Source organism: Hemitrygon akajei, chromosome 28, assembly GCF_048418815.1.
Source record: "Hemitrygon akajei chromosome 28, sHemAka1.3, whole genome shotgun sequence".
Taxonomy (NCBI): Eukaryota; Metazoa; Chordata; class Chondrichthyes; order Myliobatiformes; family Dasyatidae; genus Hemitrygon; species Hemitrygon akajei.
In genome coordinates, this window is record NC_133151.1 from 15,643,025 (window position 1) to 15,665,592 (window position 22,568).

Consider the following 22,568-nt stretch of genomic DNA (forward strand, 5'->3'; position numbering starts at 1 on the left):
GATTGAGAGATTTGATAGAGGTATATAAAATTATGAGGAGTATACTATAGATAGGGTAAGTGAAAGCAGGCTTTTTCCACTGAGGTTGGATGAGGCTACAACTAGGGATATGGAGGGCTATGCAGGTCAATGGGAGTAGGCAATTTAAATGGTTTTCGGCATGGACTAGAAGGGCCAAAAGGCCTAATTCTGTTCTGCTCTATAACACTATTCAACCTTTCCTGATTAACTCGGGTCCTCCAGACCAAGCAACATCCTCGTAAATTGTCTCTGCGCTCTTTCAACCTTATTCACATCTTTTCCATAGGTAGCTGATCAAAACCGCACACAATACTCCAAAGTAGGCCTCACCAATGTCTTATACAACCTCAACATAATATCCCATCTCCTGAACAAATACATTAATTTATGAAGGCCACTACGCCAAAAGCTTTCTTCACGAGACCATCTATCTGTGACGCTACTTTCGAGGATTTATGGACCCGTATTCCCAGATCTCTCTGTTCTACCCACTCCTCAGTGCCCTGCTGTGTAAGACCCACCCTGGCTGGTCCTACCGAAGTGCAACCCCTCACACTTGTCTGCATTAAATTCCATCTGCCATTTTTCAGCCCATTTTTCCAGATCCCACTGCAAGCCACGATAGTCTTCTTCAATGTCCGATACACTCCCAATCTCGGTGTCTTCCGCAAATTTGCGGAAATCCAGTTAACCACATTATCATCCAGATCGTCGATATAGATCACAAACAACAACGGACCCAGCACCGATCCCTGTGGCACTCCACTAGTCAGAGAGGCAACCCTCTACTACCACTCTCTGGCTTCTCCCACAAAGCCAACGTCTAATCCAATTTACTACCTCACCCTGAATGCCGAGCGACTGAACCTTCTTGACCAGCCTCCCATGCCGGTCCTTGTCAAAGGCCTTACTAAAGTAGACAACATCCACTGCCTTGTCCTCATCAACTTTCCTGGTAACTTCCTTGAAAAACTCTAAGATTGGTTAGACATGACTTGTCATGCATGAAGCCAAGCTGACTATCCCTAATCAGTCCACATCCAGCCAAATATTCATACATCCGGTCCCTTAGAAGACCTTTTAATAACTTTCCCACTACTGATGTCAGACTCGCCGGCCTATAAATTCCTGGTTTACTTTTAGAGCCCTTCTTAAACAGCAGAAAAACTTTGGCAATCCTCCAATCCTCTGGTACCTCTCCTGTGGCGAAGGATGATTTAAATATCGCTACCAGGGCTCCGGCAATTTCTGTGCCTGCTTCCTGCAGCGTCCAACAAACACTTTGTTAAGCCCTGAGGATTTATCCACCTTAATTTGCTTAAGACAGCAAACACCTCTGCCTCTGTGATCTGTATAGGTGCATGAAGTCAATGTTGCGTTGCCTCACTTCCACAGACTCTGTGTCTATCTCCTGAGTACTGACAGATGCAAACTATTCATTTAAGGTCTCCCCCACCCGTTTTAGCTCCACACATAGATTACCATTCTGGTTTTCCAGAGGACCAATTTTGTCCCTTACAATCCTTTTGCTCTTAACATATCTGAAGTATACCTTGGGATTCTCTTTCCCCTTGTCTGCTGGGGCAATCTCACACCCTCTTAGCCGTCCTGAGTTCTTGTACTCCATAAACACCTCATCTGTTCCTAGCCGGCTATGCACCTCCTTTTCTTTTCTTAACGGGGCCTCAATCTCTCTTGAAAACCGAGGTTCCCTACACTTGTTATCTTTACCTCTTATTCTGACGAGCACATATAAGCTTTGTACCCTCAAAATTTCACTTTTGAAGGCCTCCCATTTCCCTTTGGCAGGAAACAGCCCGCCCCAATCCACACCTGCCAGATCCTTTCTGGCACCATCAAAATTGGCCCTTCTCCAATTTAGAATCTCAACCCGCAGACCAGACCAATCCTTCTGCACATTTACCTTGAAACCAATGGCATTGTGACCATTGGATGTGAAGTGTTTCCCTGCACAAATTTCTGTCACCTGCCCCGTCTCATTGCCTCGTAGCAGATCCAGTATCAGACACTCTCTCAGTGGGGCTTCTCTGAACTGATGAAGGGAACGTTCCCCAACACATTTGACAAACTCTACCCCATCTCGTCCTTTAACAGTCTGGGAGACAGAGTCAACATGTGGAAAGTTGCTATAACAACCAGACGTTTCTTGCAACAGTCTGCGATCTCTTTACAAATCTGTTCCCCTGAATCCCACAGAGTGCTGGGTGGTCTGTAACATAGCCCCATTAACGTGGTCTTACCTTTCTTATTTCTATGCCTCACTAGACGAGCTCTTCAGTCTGTTCCGAGCACTACCGTGACGTTTTCCCCTGATGAGGAATGCCACCCCTCCTCCTTTAATCCCTCCCACTTTGTCACGTCTAAAGACATGGAAACCCCGGAATACTGAGCTGCCAGTCCTGCCCCTCCTGCAACCCAAGTCTCACTGACGGCTACAACATCATAAGTCCAGGTGCTGATCTATGCCCCGAGCTCACCTGCCTTTCCTACGATACTTCCTGCATTGAAATACACGCAGCTCAGGTCACCAGTCACATCTTTTGATTCCTGACTTTGAGGTCTTAACAATATCTGCCTCCACAACCTCTCCACTAACTGTCCCGATGCTCTGGTTCGTCTTCCCACAACTCTAGTTTAAACCCCACACTGGCAAACCTTCCCACTAGGATATTAGTCCCCTCCAGTTCAGGTGAAATCTGTCCCTTCTGTACAGGTCCCACCTTCCCTGGAAGAGAGCCCAATGATCCAAAAATCTGATGTCCTCCCTCCTGCAGCAACTCCTTAGCCACATATTAAACTGTATAATCTTCCTACATCTGGCCTCACTACCACGTTGCACGGGTAGCAATCCTGAGATCACAACCCTGGAGGTTCTGCCCCTTAACTTCGCACTTCGCTCCCTGAACTCCCTTTGCAGAACCTTTACAAAACTGTTCCAGTTCACCAATATCTCTGGAATACCTTGAATTAACCGTCCTCTTCAGGAACTGCCACAGCATCCTAATTGGGTTAAGGTCTGTCGTTGATTTAATCTTGTGGTCAGATCTTTGTCTTGTTGCATCATCCAACTTCTATTAAGCTTCAGGTGACGGACCATTACTCCAAAATTCTCCTGTAAAATGTCTTGTTACAATTTTGAATTCATTGTCCCCTCAATGATTGCAAGCTGTCCAGGCCCTGAGGCAACAAAGCAGCCCCACACCACGATGCTCCTTCCACCGTGCTTCACAGTTGGGACGAGGTTTTGGTGTTGGTGTGCACGGCCCTTTTTCCTCTGAACATAGCGGTGTGTGTTTCTGCCAAAATGTTCAACTTCTGTCTCATCTGACCACAGAACATTGTCCCAAAAGTGTTGCAGAACATCCAGGTGGCCTTTTGCAAACTTGAGATGTGTGGCAATGCTTTTTTTTTTGGAGAGCAGTGGTTTCCTCCGTGGTGTCCTTCCATGAACACCATTCTTGTTCAGCGTTTTTCTTACAGTGGACACATGAACAGAGACTTTAGCAAGTTCTAGAGATTTCTGCAGGTCTTTTCCTCATACCCTTGGCTTCTTCTTCACCTCCTTCAGCATTGCACGTTGTGCTCTGGGTGTGATCTTTCCAGGATGCTCACTCCCAGGGAGAGTAGCAACAGTACTGAACTTCCCCCATTTGCAGACAATTTCCCTAGTGTGCACCTGATGAACACTCAGGTCTTTAGAAATGCTTTTGTAACCTCTTCCAGTTTCAAGCACCTCGACAATTCTTCTTCTAAGGTCCTCTGAAAGTTGTTTTGATTGAGACATGGTGCATGTCAACAGATCTTTGGTGAGACAAGCAGGCTCTGTCAGTAACCTGACTTTGTGTCTTTTTACAGGGCAGGGCACCTCTACAACCCCACACCTCCAATCTCATCTCATTGACTGGAACACCCGACTCCAAATAGCTTTTGCAGAAAGCATTACCCCTGAAGTTCACATACTTTTCTTGAGTCTAGACTGTGAATGTTTAAATGGTGTACTCAGTATTTATGAGATTTGCCTGTTGTGACTTTAGACGGATTGTGTGTGTCTTATTGTGATTTAGGGAAAGATCAGACCACATTTTATGAGTAATTAATGCAGACAACCAAGTTGTTGCAAAGGGCTCACAACTTTTTCTTGCAACTGTAACATCCGGGAATCTCATTCTTCTCCAAAGAACCTCCTTTCGTTCCCTTAAGTAATGAATCCACTACCACCACAGCTCGCTTCCCTTCTGAACGAGAGTCGGACTCAGTGCCAGGGACCTGACTGCTGGTAGGTCATTCCCCACAACAGTATCCTGATGAAGGGTCTCGGCCCGGATGCTGCCTGGCCTGCTGAGTTCTTCCAGCGTTGTGTACATATTCAGTATCCAAAGTATCCTGTTATTGAGGGGAGTGGCCACAGGGGTACTCTGCACTGGTTCTTTAACTCTTTACTCCTTGGGTGTAACTCCCTCTGTATATGTCCTATCTATCGCCCCCACCTCCCCAGCCTCCCGAATGATCCGGAGTTCATCGTTCCTTAACGAGGAACGCTAGATGCTGCAGCCGGATGCACTTCTTACAGTTGTAGCCGGCAGGGACACTGGAGGTCTCCGTGCCTTCCCACATCCCGCGAGAGAAGCATTCCACTATCCTGTCTGCCATCTCTGCCATCCTAACAGAGCAAACGTAAAGGGGGAAGGCAAAAACTCTACCTAGAGTCAGATGTGCCGGCATTGGAGTTAGTACAGAGGCACACGTGAATGAAAGGGTTAATGTACCAGGAGCGTTTGATGGCTCTGTGCCCGTACTCACCGGAGTCTCATCCAACACGTGGAACAACAATGCATCTTCCGCTGGCTGGGTGAGGTTCAGGGGAACGGTGGATATACATGCATCCGGACCCTGTGTTGGCCAGATGGCAACAGAGCAGAATTAGGCCATTCGGCCCATCGACTCTGCTCTGACATTCCATCACGGCCCATTTATTATCCCTCTCTTCCTCATTCTCCTGCCTTCTCCCTGCAAACTTTGACACCCTGACTAATCAAGAATCTATCAACCTCCCAATGACATGATCTCCACAGCCGTCTGTGGCCATGAATTCCACAGATTCACTACTCCATGGCTAAAGAAATTTCTCCGCATCTCTGTTCTAAATGGATGTCCCTCTACTCTGAGGCTGTGTACCCTGGTCCTAGACTCCCCCACTATAGGAAACATCCTCTCCACATCCACTCTATCTGTGTCCTCTGGTCCTAGACTCCCCCAGTATAGGAAACATCCTCTCCACATCCACTCTATCTGTGTCCTCTGGTCCTAGACTCCCCCACAATAGGAAACATCCTCTCCACATCCACTCTATCTGTGTCCTCTGGTCCACTTTGTCAAGGCCTTTCAATATTCGGTAGGTTTCAATGAGAGTTCCTCCCCACCCCCATTCTTCAAAACTCCAGTGTGTAGGCCCAGAGCCATTAAACTGCTCCTCAGTCCCTGCCAAGGAATTATGCACAGATCACACTGTCCTACTGCACACTTTTCTCCAGGAGACACTGTCAGGAAGTCGGGAGAATGTACAGTAGTCCTCATCAGGGGATCAGCAGAAGAGAGGGTGAGCAGATTCAAGTTTCTGCGTGTCAGCATCTCTGAAGATCTACCCGGAGCCCAACATGTCGATTAAATTATCAAGAAGGCACCATCCTTTGTCATTTAAAGTAAAGTAAAATTGGATAGGTATATGGACAGGAAAGGAATGGAGGGTTATGGGCTGAGTGTAGGTCGGTGGGACTAGGTGAGAGTAAGCGTTCGGCATGGACGAGAAGGGCCGAGATGGCCTGTTTCCGTGCTGTAATTGTTATATGATCCGGTACAGGGTGCACAGCACAGGTTCAGGAAACTGCAGAAAGTTGTAAGCTCAGTCAGCTCCATCATGGGCACCAGCCTCCCCAGTATCGAAAACATCTTCAAAAGGCGATGCCTCAGAAACCCGGCATCCATCATTAAGGACCCCCCTCACCCAGAACCTGCCCTCCTCTCATTGCTACCATCAGGGAGGAGGTACAGGAGCCTGAAGACACACACTCAATGATTATGGGACAGCTCCTTCCCCTCTGCCGTCAGATTTCTGAACGTCTATGAACGCTATAATCACTATTTGCTCTCCAGTTATTTTTAAAAATATAGTATTTTATGTATTGCACTTTACTGCTGCCACAAAACAAATTTCACGACACGTCAGTGACAATTAACCTGATTCTGATACCATAACTTGCGCTGGAGAGCCTGGTCTGCCTCTCTCCCGTCACTGTTTGGTTCCCATGGTGACCGCATCCTCACCTGCACGTCGATGGAGGTGATGTCCTCCACCACCCTCTTCATCACGGCCCGCACGTTGCGCGGTTCGATGGTGTTGATCCAGTCGCGCGTCTCCACGCTCTTGCGCAGCATCTGCGAGACGTTCAGTCCCTGCACCTTCACGTAGTGGTTCAGGAGCCGCTGGGCTGACTCACGGGCATCCGCACACAACACCGTCACCGGCGTCACGGGCGAATGGTCCTGCAAGGGGCGGAGAAGAGAGCCGGACAGAGAGTGAGGCTCCGTCCACACCGTCCCAACACTCACACAGACTCCACACCGTCCCAACACTCACACTCCCTCCACACCGTCCCATCACACATACACACTCCCTCCACACCGTCCCATCACACATACACACTCCCTCCACACCGTCCCAACACTCCCTCCACACCGTCCCATCACACACTCCCTCCACACCGTCCCATCACACATACACACTCCCTCCACACCGTCCCAACACTCCCTCCACACCGTCCCATCACACACTCCCTCCACACCGTCCCATCACACATACAAACTCCCTCCACACCGTCCCATCACACATACACACTCCCTCCACACCGTCCCAACACTCCCTCCACACCGTCCCAACACTCACACAGACTCCACACCGTCCCAACACTCACACTCCCTCCACACCGTCCCATCACACATACACACTCCCTCCACACCGTCCCAACACTCACACTCCCTCCACACCGTCCCAACACTCACACAGACTCCACACCGTCCCAACACTCACACTCCCTCCACACCGTCCCATCACACATACACACTCCCTCCACACCGTCCCAACACTCACACTCCCTCCACACCGTCCCATCACACACTCCCTCCAAACCGTCCCATCACTCACACTCCCTCCAAACCGTCCCATCACACATACACACTCCCTCCACACCGTCCCAACACTCACACTCCCTCCACACCGTCCCATCACACATACACACTCCCTCCACACCGTCCCAACACTCACACAGACTCCACACCGTCCCAACACTCACACTCCCTCCAAACCGTCCCAACACTCACACAGACTCCACACCGTCCCATCACACATACACACTCCCTCCACACCGTCCCATCACACACTCCCTCCACACCGTCCCATCACACATACACACTCCCTCCACACCGTCCCATCACACACTCCCTCCACACCGTCCCATCACACACTCCCTCCACACCGTCCCATCACACATACACACTCCCTCCACACCGTCCCATCACACACTCCCTCCACACCGTCCATCACACATTCCCTCCACACCATCCCAACACACACTCCCTCCACACCGTCCCATCACACACTCCCTCCACACCGTCCCATCACACACTCCCTCCACACCGTCCATCACACACTCCCTCCACACCGTCCCATCACACACTCCCTCCACACCGTCCATCACACACTCCCTCCACACCGTCCCATCACACACTCCCTCCACACCGTCCATCACACACTCCCTCCACACCGTCCCATCACACACTCCCTCCACACCATCCCATCACACACTCCCTCCACACCGTCCCAACACACACTCCCTCCACACCGTCCATCACACATTCCCTCCACACCGTCCCATCACACATTCCCTCCACACCGTCCCAACACTCACATTCCCTCCACACCGTCCCATCACACACTCCCTCCACACCGTCCATCACACATTCCCTCCACACCGTCGATCACACATTCCCTCCACACCGTCCATCACACATTCCCTCCACACCGTCCATCACACATTCCCTCCACACCGTCCATCACACATTCCCTCCACACCGTCCCAACACACATTCCCTCCACACCGTCCATCACACACTCCCTCCACACCGTCCCATCGCACATTCCCTCCACACCGTCCATCACACATTCCCTCCACACCGTCCATCACACATTCCCTCCACACCGTCCATCACACATTCCCTCCACACCGTCCATCACACATTCCCTCCACACCGTCCATCACACATTCCCTCCACACCGTCCATCACACATTCCCTCCACACCGTCCATCACACATTCCCTCCACACCGTCCCAACACACATTCCCTCCACACCGTCCATCACACACTCCCTCCACACCGTCCCATCGCACATTCCCTCCACACCGTCCATCACACATTCCCTCCACACCGTCCATCACACACTCCCTCCACACCATCCCATCACACACTCCCTCCACACCGTCCCATCACACACTCCCTCCACACCGTCCATCACACACTCCCTCCTACCGTCCCATCACACACTCCCTCCACACCGTCCATCACACATTCCCTCCACACCGTCCATCACACATTCCCTCCACACCGTCGATCACACACTCCCTCCACACCGTCCCATCGCACATTCCCTCCACACCGTCCATCACACATTCCCTCCACACCGTCCATCACACATTCCCTCCACACCGTCCATCACACATTCCCTCCACACCGTCCATCACACATTCCCTCCACACCGTCCATCACACATTCCCTCCACACCGTCCCATCACACACTCCCTCCACACCGTCCCATCGCACACTCCCTCCACACCGTCCCATCGCACACTCCCTCCACACCGTCCCATCACACATACACACTCCCTCCACACCGTCCCATCACACACTCCCTCCACACCGTCCCATCGCACACTCCCTCCACACCGTCCCATCGCACACTCCCTCCACACCGTCCCATCACACACTCCCTCCACACCGTCCCATCACACACTCCGTCCACACCGTCCCAACACTCACACACACTCCACACCGTCCCAACACTCACACACACTCCACACCGTCCCAACACTCACACTCCCTCCACACCGTCCCATCACACACTCCCTCCACACCGTCCCAACACTCACACACACTCCACACCGTCCCAACACTCACATTCCCTCCACACCGTCCCAACACTCACACTCCCTCCACACCGTCCCATCACACACTCCCTTCACACCGTCCCAACACTCACACTCTCTCCACACCGTCCCAACACTCACACTCCCTCCACACCGTCCCATCACACACTCCCTCCACACCGTCCCAACACTCACACTCCCAGGGTCAGACACAGAGTGAATCTCCCTCCACACCGTCCCGTCACACACTCCCGGGGTCAGACACAGAGTGAATCTCCCTCCACACTGTCCCATCACACACTCCCGGGGTCAGACACAGAGTGACGCTCTCTCTACACCGTCCCATCACACACTCCCGGTGTAATGTCTATTGTCTAGTTGTAGTGAAGTAATTGTGTTTACCACTGTTTTGTATATATTTTATAGCACCGATATTTGTAATAAAGGATTTTGTAATAAAAAAATAATTTTAAAAAAAAGGGGTCAGACACAGAGTGAAGCTCCCTCCGCACCGTCCCATCACACACTCCCGGGGTCAGACACAGAGTGAAACTCCCTCCACACCGTCCCATCACACACTCCCGGGGTCAGACACAGAGTGAAGCTCCCTCCACACCGTCCCATCACACATTCCCTCCACACCGTCCATCACACATTCCCTCCACACCGTCCATCACACATTCACTCCACACCGTCCATCACACATTCCCTCCACACCGTCCATCACACATTCCCTCCACACCGTCCATCACACATTCCCTCCACACCGTCCATCACACATTCCCTCCACACCGTCCCATCACACATTCCCTCCACACCGACCATCACACACTCCCTCCACACCGTCCCAACACACACTCCCTCCACACTGTCCCATCACACACTCCCTCCACACCGTCCCATCGCACATTCCCTCCACACCGTCCCATCACACACTCCCTCCACACCGTCCCATCGCACACTCCCTCCACACCGTCCCATCACACATACACACTCCCTCCACACCGTCCCATCACACACTCCCTCCACACCGTCCCATCACTCACTCCCTCCACACCGTCCCATCGCACACTCCCTCCACACCGTCCCATCACACACTCCCTCCACACCGTCCCATCACACACTCCGTCCACACCGTCCCAACACTCACACACACTCCACACCGTCCCAACACTCACACACACTCCACACCGTCCCAACACTCACACTCCCTCCACACCGTCCCATCACACACTCCCTCCACACCGTCCCAACACTCACACACACTCCACACCGTCCCAACACTCACATTCCCTCCACACCGTCCCAACACTCACACTCCCTCCACACCGTCCCATCACACACTCCCTTCACACCGTCCCAACACTCACACTCTCTCCACACCGTCCCAACACTCACACTCCCTCCACACCGTCCCATCACACACTCCCTCCACACCGTCCCAACACTCACACTCCCAGGGTCAGACACAGAGTGAATCTCCCTCCACACCGTCCCGTCACACACTCCCGGGGTCAGACACAGAGTGAATCTCCCTCCACACTGTCCCATCACACACTCCCGGGGTCAGACACAGAGTGACGCTCTCTCTACACCGTCCCATCACACACTCCCGGTGTAATGTCTATTGTCTAGTTGTAGTGAAGTAATTGTGTTTACCACTGTTTTGTATATATTTTATAGCACCGATATTTGTAATAAAGGATTTTGTAATAAAAAAATAATTTTAAAAAAAAGGGGTCAGACACAGAGTGAAGCTCCCTCCGCACCGTCCCATCACACACTCCCGGGGTCAGACACAGAGTGAAACTCCCTCCACACCATCCCATCACACACTCCCGGGGTCAGACACAGAGTGAAGCTCCCTCCACACCGTCCCATCACACACTCCCGGGGTCAGACACAGAGTGAAGCTCCTTCCACACCGTCCCGTCACACACTCCCGGGGTCAGACACAGAGTGAAGCTCCCTCCACACCGTCCCATCACACACTCCCGGGGTCAGACACAGAGTGAGGCTCCCTCCGCACCGTCCCGTCACACACTCCCGGGGTCAGACACAGAGTGAATCTCCCTCCGCACCGTCCCATCACACACTCCCGGGGTCAGACACAGAATTAAGCTCCCTCCGCACCGTCCCATCACACACTCCCGGGGTCAGACACAGAATTAAGCTCTCTCCACACCGTCCCATCGCACACTCCCGGGGTCAGACCCTACACACCGTCCCATCACACACTCCCGGGGTCAGACACAGAGTGACCCTCCCTCCACACTGTCCCATCACACACTCCCGGGGTCAGACACAGAGTGAATCTCCCTCTACACCGTCCCATCACACACTCCCGGGGTCAGACACAGAGTGAAGCTCTCTCCACGCTATCCAATCTGAGGAAGGTGGGTATCACCGACCTGGCCAAGGAACTGCTCGTCGGTCAGCGTGAGGATGTAGCTAATGGTGGATGTCTCGTAGTCGAGGCAGAGGCGGCTGAGCAGCAGCAGCAGGCCGGGCGGCGTTGAGCTCTTCTCGCCGGTCGTCTCGCAGAACTGCCGCGCCGTCTGGCACACGTGTCTGATGAAGGCGACGATGAGACCCTCGCGCACACCCTGGCTACAGAACTCCCCCTGCAGAGAGGGAGAGAGAGAGAGAGAGACATCAGCCCATCTCCCTGAACCTCCGACTTCCCAGAAGCTTCCAAAACCTTCCTGGTACTGCCTTCTCCCGGCACCCTCCAAATCTCAGCATGGGCCATAGGCCAGTAGGCAGGTCGGGGCAGCAAGCAGCTCCCCCTCCACACAGCCGATGAGTACAAAGGAACGGCAGAGACCGACACAGTTTGGCACCAGCATCGTCGCAGGAGTTGCCAGTCAGCGTTGAACTCAACGTAGGACTGCCTTAGAGACTCCAGCTCCGATTTTTTCCCTCGGGGTTCACTCCCAAAGCCTTCCCCGTGGGCGGGCATAGCCATAAAGCAGTGGAGGTTGGAGATCGGAGTTTTCCTTCTCCGAGATGAGCTGCCGACCAGCGCTGACGAGCCCCATCTACCCGGAGCGACTGGTTTCGAAGGGACCAGGAACCCGCCTTTGCCCCTTCTCCCGTCAGTAGAAACGGTTCCACCGGGCTTGGTAGCTAAGCCACACGTGAAGGTCAGGGGCTGGACTGGGTTGTCTGAGGCTATTTGAGACATTGGGGTATTTAATAGGCAATGTAGAAACATAGAAAACGTACAGCACAATACAGGCCCTTCGGCCCACAATGCTGTGCCAAACATGTACTTAATTTCGAGATTACCTACAATTACCCATAGCCCTCTATTTTTCTAAGCTCCATGTACCTGTCCAGGAGTCTCTTAAAAGACCCTATTGTATCTGCCTCCACCACCGTCGCCAGCAGCCCATTCCACACACTCACCACTCTCTGAGTAAAATACTTACCCCTGACATCTCCTCTGTACCTACCCCCCAGCACCTTAAACCTGTGTCCTCTTGTGGCAACCATTTCAGCCCTGGGAAAAAGCCTCTGACTATCCACACGATCAATGCCTCTCATCATCACAGTGGGAGTTCATAAGATCAGAGGACAACGGAGAAGAATTAAGCAATTCGGCCCATCGAATCTGCTCCAACCTTCCATCATGGCTGATTTATTATCCATCTCAACCTCAGTCTCCTGCCTTCTCCCTGTCGCCCTGACTAATCAAGAACCTTGAGCCTCTGCTTTAAATATACCCTTTGCCATCTGTGGCAATGAATTCCACAAATTCACCACCCTCTGGCTAAAGAAATTCATCCCCATCTCCATTCTGAAAGGGCGCCCCTCTATTCTGAAGCTGTGCCCTCTTGTCTTAGACTCCCCCCAACCAAAAGAAACGTCCGCCCCACATTCACTCTATCCAGACCTTCCACTATTCGATCAGTTTCAATGAGATCACCCCTCATTCTTCAAAACTCCAGTGAGTACAGGCCCGGAGCCATCAATCACTCCTCACGTGTTAACCCTTTCATTCCCAGAATCATTCTCGAGCACCCTCTCCAATGTCAGCACGTCAATCCTTCCTTAAGGGGCCCAAACCCCTCACCATATTCAAAGGACAATTGGGTTAGGGAGGGGCAGACAAACAGGGAGCGGGGGGAAACGGGGACTAGGATGTCAGCGTGAAGCTCCCCCTACGGTACTCTCACCTTGAAGAAGGGCTTATCGGAGAAGGTGATGTCCTTGGCGATGAAAAGGTGGACGGACGCCAGCACCGACTTGACCTGGTTGAGCAGGGAGGCAGAGAGGGTGGCGAGCAGCTCGGACAGGCCGGGTCCGTCCTTGCCCAGAACGCGGGGCGCGGCGAGCGACTGGCGCACGTCGGTCAGCGAGTCGGCCAGGAAGCCGCGCAGCGCCTCCAGGTACTGGCCAAGGCGCCCGCGGGCGGCGCGCGCCACGATCTCCGCTCCCTCGGCCCCCAGCCCCGAGCCGGGCAGCAGCCTCTCGACCGCCTGCAGCCGGCGGTGGACGCGGTCCAGGCCCCGGACCAGCAGCGAGTTGTCCGCCACGCCCCTCTCGGCCGCCACACGCCCCTCCACCAGCTCAAAGTAGCAGCCCATCAGCTGGCGGACGAAAGCCTGGAGCTTGGCGTTGGCCATGGGCGCCACATCGCTCCCGGACGCGGCCGGCCGCCGGACGAAGAGCTCCTGGTAGGAGGCGATGAGCAGGCAGGTGTCGCTGACGAAGCCGTGGCAGCCGGCGTCCACGAACTCCAGGAAGTCGGCGGAAGGGGGCGAGGACTCCAGGGCCCGCAGGTGCCCCTCCAGCCGGCTGCGGGCGTGGGACAGGAACTCGTCGCACAGCGACTCGGCCGGCTCCTCCAGACGCAGCAGCAAGTCCACGCACCCGGCCAGCTGCTGGGCGCTCGAGCCGCCCTCCCTAGGGTGGGGGTCGACAGGGACAGTGGTCAGCGGTCAGCCAGACGGACGGGGCAAGAGGGGAGAGGTTGACGGCTTGTGGGGGGACGAGGGAGGGAGCGGAGAGAGAGAGCACGACAGGCGGGGGGGGGGGGGGCAAGGGAGTACGTGAAGGACAAGAGGGAGAGGGACTGAGGGACTAGGGGAGGGAGGGAGAAAGGAAGCAATGAACTACTCCCTCACCCCCTACCCCCCAGCCCCAGCAAGTCCACACAGAGAAAGTTCTGTACTGAAGGCCATTCAACCCTTTGGGCTGTGCTGGCTTCCCTATAACCAAGCAGCACAAACCCTTTTCCAGTCGAATGACAACTACTGAGTCACTGAACGGGACGGCGCAGAAAGAGACCATTCAGCCCACTCACCCATGCTAACCCTGTGTGGAAAAACTCTTGCCTCAGATCTTCCCCCCTTAAACCTCCTTGCTCTCTCCTGCCACAGAGGGAAAAGTCTCTAACTGTCCATTAGACTTAGCAGCAGAATTAGGCCATTCAGCCCATCGAGTCTGCTCTGCCATTCCATCATGGCTGATTTATTTTCCCTCCCAACCCCATTCTGCTGCCTTCTCCCCGTAACCTTTGACGCCCTAACTAATTCAGAACTCATCAACCTCTGCCTTCGTGCGGAAACCAATTCCACAATGCACGGACGGGAGAGTTACGGGTGGCTATGGTTTGGGTGCAGGGCGATGGGTCTAGGCTACTACATCTAGTCCCTACTAGATGGGCTGCAGGCTCTATGAGTGGGAGTGGGCAGGAGGCAGGAGGAGAGGTCACGAGCGGGCGCTCCTGCACCTGAACTGGACGCGGAGCCGGTGGGCGAGGTCGGCCATGATCTTGCTGCAGTCGTTGTGGATGCCCTGGAAAGAGGGCATCAGCTGGTACTGCAGCAGAACGGAGCGAGCCTTGGTGTAGTAGCGCACCGCCTGCCCGTACGCCTCCAGCTCCACGCACTTCTTCAGCCGGGCAGGCAGCTCGAACAGGAACTGTAGCTTGCGCAGGAGAGCATGCACACCTGGAATACAAGACAATGGGGAACCGTCACTGAGCCGCTCGACCCAACCAGTCTACACCAAATGATGTTCCAATTCCCATCGGGTTCTAACACCTTCCCAAACCCCCCTCTCTTTCCTCTTCCCAGATCCTTTCCCCAAAGTCCACACCTTTCTCCCTGTAACTGTCACATAATCCCCAGCTCTCTGATCCGACTGTCCCACCTCTCCGACCCAACCGTCCAAATTCCCAATATTTTCCAAAACCTTGCTGTCACACCCCAATTTCTCCTCCTCCCAATTCCCAGCGCCTTGTAAAACTTTGTCCAGTCCAGCTCTCTCTCCTTCTAACTGCCCCAACACTTCCCCACCATCTCTCCAACCCAACCATCCCAATATTTTCTAAGACCTTCCAGTCACATCCCAATTCCTCCACTTCCCAATTCCTCCTCCTCCCAATTCCCAGCGCCTTGTAGCTTCTCTGGTCCACTCCTTTCCCCTTCTAATGGCCCCAGAGTTCCGCCCCAACCCCCATCTCCCCAACCCAACCATCCCATTTCCCAAGGGATTCCAAAACCTCACTGAAAAACCCCTCTTCCTCCACCTCCCCAACTCCCAGCATCCCCTTTCCCCTTGTAATAGCCCCACAGTTCCCAACCACCTCTCCAACCCCTAATCCCCCAGGGTTTCAAAACCTTTCCATCACACCCCACTTCCTCCAACTCTCCGCCCCACCACCGAATTTGCACTATTTGCAATCCTTTGCAGACCCCCACTGCCCTCCCCAAAACCGTCCCTGATCCTCATCCCTGATTTCCTCCAGAAACCAACCGTCCCAATTCCCATCAGCTCGTCAGTAACCTTCCTCAGGACAAAGATCTTGGTCCGAAACATCGACAGCTTACTCATTCCCGTAGACGCTGCCTGGCCTGCAGAGTTCCTCCAGCATTTGGTGAGAGTTGCTCTGGGTTTTCAGCTTCGCAGAAACGTTTTTGTTCATGGCAGATAAACCTACTCGAACCCTTCCCTCTGACATAGTCCTCCATTATTCTTTCATTCACGTGTCTCTTCAATGTCCCTGAAGTATCTGACTCGACGACCACCCCGGCTAATTCCAGCTTCTTCCCCCCTTCCTTTCCAGCCCTGATGAAGGGTCTCAGCCCGAAACATTAACTCTTTATTCCTCTCCAGAGATGTTGCCGAACCTGCTGAGCTCCTCCAGCATTTTGTACGTTCTCTGGATTTCCAGCATCTGCGGAACCTCTAGTATTAACGGCAGAGTGTATACGAGCTCCCCACACCCCCCTGACTCCACAGTTCCCCTCTCCTCCCCGAGCACCTGAGAGCTTGGTGATTTGCTGGTGCTGGTCCTGCAGAGTGTGACTGATACGGGCGCTGAACTCCGTGATGGCCGACATGTTGGTGGCCAGGCAATCCATCTCGTCCTCCATCTTCCTGAAGTCGTTCTTCATCTTCCGGATAGTGTCTGCAGGGGGGAGGAGAGAGAGGGGACATGGACGCTGGCCTCGTGATCAGACCGCACTGGGGGGAGGAGAGGGAGGGGACATGGACGCTGGCCTCGTGATCAGACCGCACTGGGGGGAGGAGAGAGAGGGGGCATGGACGCTGGGCTCGTGATCAGACCGCACCGGGGGGAGGAGAGAGAGGGGACATGGACGCTGGCCTCGTGATCAGACCGCACCGGGGGGAGGAGAGAGAGGGGGCATGGACGCTGGCCTCGTGATCAGACCGCACCGGGGGGAGGAGAGGGAGGGGGCATGGACGCTGGCCTCGTGATCAGACCGCACCGGGGGGAGGAGAGAGAGGGGACATGGACGCTGGCCTCGTGATCAGACCGCACCGGGGGGAGGAGAGAGAGGGGGCATGGACGCTGGCCTCGTGATCAGACCGCACCGGGGGGAGGAGAGGGAGGGGGCATGGACGCTGGCCTCGTGATCAGACCGCACCGGGGGGAGGAGAGGGAGGGGGCATGGACGCTGGGCTCGTGATCAGACCGCACCGGGGGGAGGAGAGGGAGGGGGCATGGACGCTGGCCCCGTGATCAGACCGCACTGGGGGGAGGAGAGGGAGGGGACATGGACGCTGGCCTCGTGATCAGACCGCACCGGGGGGAGGAGAGAGAGGGGGCATGGACGCTGGCCTCGTGATTCCAACCCTTTATGTCTTCCTCCTATCACCCTCAGCTCCTTCACCACCCCTCTCCCCCACCCACACACCTTCCCCCTCACCTGGTCTCACCTATCACCTCCCAGTGTCTCACTTCATCCCCCCTCTCCCCCACCCACCCACCTTCCCCCTCACCTGGTCTCACCTATCACCTCCCAGTAACTCTCTTCATCCCCCCTCTCCCCCACCCACCCACCTTCCCCCTCACCTGCTCTCTCCTATCACCTCCCAGTGTCTCACTTCATCCCCCCTCTCCCCCACCCACCCACCTTCCCCCTCACCTGGTCTCACCTATCACCTCCCAGTGTCTCACTTCATCCACCCTCTCCCCCACCCACCCACCTTCCCCCTCACCTGGTCTCACCTGTCACCTCCCAGTGTCTCACTTCATCCCCCCTCTCCCCCACCCACCCACCTTCCCCCTCACCTGGTCTCACCTATCACCTCCCAGTGTCTCACTCCATCCCCCCTCTCCCCCACCCACCCACCTTCCCCCTCACCTGGTCTCACCTATCACCTCCCAGTGTCTCACTTCACCCCCCCTCTCCCCCACCCACCCACCTTCCCCCTCACCTGGTCTCACCTATCACCTCCCAGTGTCTCACTTCACCCCCCCTCTCCCCCACCCACCCACCTTCCCCCTTACCTGGTCTCACCTGTCACCTCCCAGTGTCTCTCCTCATCCCCCCTCTCCCCCACTCACCCACCTTCCCCCTCACCTGTAACCTCCCAGTGTCTCACTTCATCCCCCCCTCTCCCCCACTCACCCACCTTCTTCCTCACCCGGTCTCACCCATCACCTCCCAGTGTCTCACTTCATCCCCCCTCTCCCCCATCCACCCACCTTCCCCCTCACCTGGTCTCACCTATCACCTCCCAGTGTCTCACTCCATCCCCCCTCCCCCCTCACCCATCACCTCCCAGTGTCTCACTTCATCCTCCCTCTCCCCCACCCACCCACCTTTCCCCTCACCTGGTCTCACCTATCACCTCCCAGTGTCTCACTTCATCCCCCCTCTCCCCAACCCACCCACCTTCCCCCTCACCTGGTCTCACCTATCACCTCCCAGTGTCTCACTTCATCCCCCCTCTCCCCCACCCACCCACCTTCCCCCTCACCTGGTCTCACCTATCACCTCCCAGTGTCTCACTCCATCCCCCCTCTCCCCCACCCACCCACCTTCCCCCTCACCTGGTCTCACCTATCACCTCCCAGTGTCTCACTTCACCCCCCCTCTCCCCCACCCACCCACCTTCCCCCTCACCTGGTCTCACCTATCACCTCCCAGTGTCTCACTTCACCCCCCCTCTCCCCCACCCACCCACCTTCCCCCTTACCTGGTCTCACCTGTCACCTCCCAGTGTCTCTCCTCATCCCCCCTCTCCCCCACTCACCCACCTTCCCCCTCACCTGTAACCTCCCAGTGTCTCACTTCATCCCCCCCCTCTCCCCCACTCACCCACCTTCTTCCTCACCCGGTCTCACCCATCACCTCCCAGTGTCTCACTTCATCCCCCCTCTCCCCCATCCACCCACCTTCCCCCTCACCTGGTCTCACCTATCACCTCCCAGTGTCTCACTCCATCCCCCCTCCCCCCTCACCCATCACCTCCCAGTGTCTCACTTCATCCTCCCTCTCCCCCACCCACCCACCTTTCCCCTCACCTGGTCTCACCTATCACCTCCCAGTGTCTCACTTCATCCCCCCTCTCCCCAACCCACCCACCTTCCCCCTCACCTGGTCTCACCTATCACCTCCCAGTGTCTCTCCTCATCCCCCCTATCTGTGCGAGGGGTGTATCGCTCACTCGCTGCCCGTCCCTCAGACATGCCCCTATCTGTGCGAGGGGTGTATCGCTCACTCGCTGCCCGTCCCTCAGACATGCCCCTATCTGTGCGAGGGGTGTATCGCTCACTTCGCTGCCCGTCCCTCAGACATGCCCCTATCTGTGCGAGGGGTGTATCGCTCACTCGCTGCCCGTCCCTCAGACATGCCCCTATCTGTGCGAGGGGTGTATCGCTCACTCGCTGCCCGTCCCTCAGACATGCCCCTATCTGTGCGAGGGGTGTATCGCTCACTCGCTGCCCGTCCCTCAGACATGCCCCTATCTGTGCGAGGGGTGTATCGCTCACTCGTTGCCCGTCCCTCAGACATGCCCCTATCTGTGCGAGGGGTGTATCGCTCACTCGCTGCCCGTCCCTCAGACATGCCCCTATCTGTGCGAGGGGTGTATCGCTCACTCGCTGCCCGTCCCTCAGACATGCCCCTATCTGTGCGAGGGGCGTATCGCTCACTCGCTGCCCGTCCCTCAGACATGCCCCTATCTGTGCGAGGGGCGTATCGCTCACTCGCTGCCCGTCCCTCAGACATGCCCCTATCTGTGCGTGGGGTGTATCGCTCACTCGTTGCCCGTCCCTCAGACATGCCCCTATCTGTGCGAGGGGTGTATCGCTCACTCGCTGCCCGTCCCTACCTGTAGCTGATATGAACTTGTTGTAGTTCTCGTAGACCAACGTCTGCATGTCGCTGTCGAGTGCCCGGATCTGCTTCACCATCTCAGTCTCACTGTCCATCAGCTCCGCCAGCGTGCTCTCACTCCTCAGCTGGAGGAGCCGGAGGGAAGGGTAGTGAATGAGTGTGTCTCTGTGTGTGCGCGCGCAGGGCGGTGCAGTGGAGGGTGGAGGGTTGTTGTAGGATGTTGTAAGGACTACCAGACTGGGTAACAGCTCGGACTCCGCAGACAGCCCCCCACTCTGCACCCCGGACCCCTGCAGACAGTTCCCCCCCCCCCACACCTGCAGACAGCCCCCCACTCTGCACCCCCGACCCCTCAGACAGTCCGGACCCTGCAGACAGTCCCCACCCCACACCCCCGACCCCGCAGACAGTCCCCCGCCCCTCACCCCCGACCCCGCAGACAGTCCGGACCCTGCAGACAGTCCCCCACCCCACACCCCCGACCCCACAGACAGTCCGGACCCTGCAGACAGTCCCCCACCCCACACCCCGCGACCCCGCAGACAGTCCCCCGCCCCTCACCCCCGACCCCCGCAGACAGTCCGGACCCTGCAGACAGTCCCCACCCCACACCCGCGACCCTGCAGACAGTCCCCCGCCCTCACCCCTGACCCCGCAGACAGTCCGGACCCTGCAGACAGTTCCCCCCCACACCCCCGACCCCTGCATACAGTCCCCGCCCTCACCTCCGACCCCTGCAGACAGTCCCCCCCACACCCCCGACCCCTGCAGACAGTCCCCCGCCCTCACCCCCGACCCCTGCAGACAGTCCGGACCCTGCAGACAGTCTCCCCCCCCACACCCCCCGACCCCTGCATACAGTCCCCGCCCTCACCTCCGACCCCTGCAGACAGTCCCCCCCACACCCCCGACCCCTGCAGACAGTCCCCCGCCCTCACCCCCGACCCCTGCAGACAGTCCGGACCCTGCAGACAGTCTCCCCCCCCCACACCCCCCCGACCCCTGCAGACAGTCCCCCCGCCCTCACCCCCCGACCCCTGCAGACAGTCCCCCGCCCCTCACCCCCGACCCCTGCAGACAGTCCCCCCCCCTCACCCCGGACCCCTGCAGACAGTTCCCCCCCCCCACACCCCCGACCCCGCAGACAGTCCGGACCCTGCAGACAGTCCCCACCCCACACCCCCGACCCTGCAGACAGTCCCCCGCCCCTCACCCCCGACCCCTGCAGACAGTCCCCCCCCCCTCACCCCGGACCCCTGCAGACAGTTCCCCCCCCCCCACACCCCCGACCCCGCAGACAGTCCGGACCCTGCAGACAGTCCCCACCCCACACCCCCGACCCTGCAGACAGTCCCCCGCCCCTCACCCCCGACCCCTGCAGACAGTCCCCCCCCCCTCACCCCGGACCCCTGCAGACAGTTCCCCCCCCCCCACACCCCCGACCCTGCAGACAGTCCCCCGCCCCTCACCCCCGACACCTGCAGACAGTTCCCCCCCCCACACCCCCGACCCTGCAGACAGTCCCCCCCCCTCACCCCCGACCCCTGCAGACAGTCCCCCCCCCTCACCCCGGACCCCTGCAGACTCCCCCCCCACACCCCCGACCCCTGCAGACAGTTCCCCCCCCACACCCCCGACCCCGCAGACAGTCCCCCCCCCCACACCCCCCGACCCCGCAGACAGTCCGGACCCTGCAGACAGTCCCCACCCCACACCCCCGACCCTGCAGGCAGTCCCCCGCCCCACACCCCCGACCCCGCAGACAGTCCCCACCCGCACCCCCTACCCCGCAGACAGTCCCGCCCACACCCCCGACCCCTGCAGACAGTCCCCCGCCCTCACCCCGGACCCCTGCAGACAGTCCGGACCCTGCAGACAGTCTCCCCCCGCACCCCCTACCCCGCAGACAGTCCCCCCGCCCTCACCCCCGACCCCTGCAGACAGTCCCCCGCCCTCACCCCGGACCCCAATTACTCGACCGCACCTTGTTCAGGTAAACCTCGGGATCAAAGTGGGCACCGTCGATGTCGGCGGGGTCTAGCGGGTCCCGGGAGCTCGGCTGCCGCCCGCCTCCCTCACTCAGCCCGTAGTAAAGCTTCAGCATCCCGTGGGCGCGTCGCTTCTTCCCCTCGGTCTCGGGCTCCGGCTCGGCCGCCGCCATCGGCCCGGAAAAGAGCAACGGCCGGGACAATAAAGTTACAGCGAAAGAGAAGGTCGGGAGCAATAAAGTTATATTGAGAGAGAAGGTCAGGGACAATAAAGTTACAGCGAAAGAGAAGGTCGGGAGCAATAAAGTTATATTGAGAGAGAAGGTCAGGGACAATAAAGATACAGCGAAAGAGAAGGTCGGGAGCAATAAAGTTATATTGAGAGAGAAGGTCAGGGACAATAAAGATACAGCGAAAGAGAAGGTCGGGAGCAATAAAGTTATATTGAGAGAGAAGGTCAGGGAGAATACAAACAAAGGGTTTTATTGTGGTTTACAGGAGGAATGGAGACGGGCTAACCCCTATTGACATCAATGGATCTGGGGTTGAGAGGGTGAACAGCTCTAAGTTCCTCAGCATACACATCACCGAAGATTTCATGTAGCCTGTACATACCAGCCGTGTGGTGAAAAAGGCACAACAGTACCTCTTTCACCTCAGACAGTTGAGGAAGTTTGGTATGGGCCCTCAAATCCTAAGAACTTTCTACAGGGGCACAATTGAGAGCATCCTGACTGGCT

The 22,568-nt window shown here is 56.4% G+C and overlaps 1 protein-coding gene across 1 annotated transcript in view; it reads right to left on the reverse strand.

Annotated features, from left to right (window-relative positions):
• vps51 (VPS51 subunit of GARP complex) overlaps positions 1 to 22,030 on the reverse strand; it is a 29,932-nt gene extending 7,902 nt beyond the window's left edge. Inside the window, exons 1-7 of the mRNA XM_073031374.1 lie at positions 21,825 to 22,030; positions 19,836 to 19,965; positions 16,513 to 16,659; positions 14,977 to 15,196; positions 13,418 to 14,147; positions 11,648 to 11,860; positions 6,364 to 6,582 (exon numbers count right to left, since the gene is read on the reverse strand). Of these exons, the coding sequence (XP_072887475.1) occupies positions 6,364 to 6,582; positions 11,648 to 11,860; positions 13,418 to 14,147; positions 14,977 to 15,196; positions 16,513 to 16,659; positions 19,836 to 19,965; positions 21,825 to 22,001 (1,836 nt within the window). The 5' untranslated portion in view covers positions 22,002 to 22,030. The remainder of the gene's footprint in view (positions 1 to 6,363; positions 6,583 to 11,647; positions 11,861 to 13,417; positions 14,148 to 14,976; positions 15,197 to 16,512; positions 16,660 to 19,835; positions 19,966 to 21,824) is intronic.
• Positions 22,031 to 22,568: the final 538 nt, after the last annotated feature.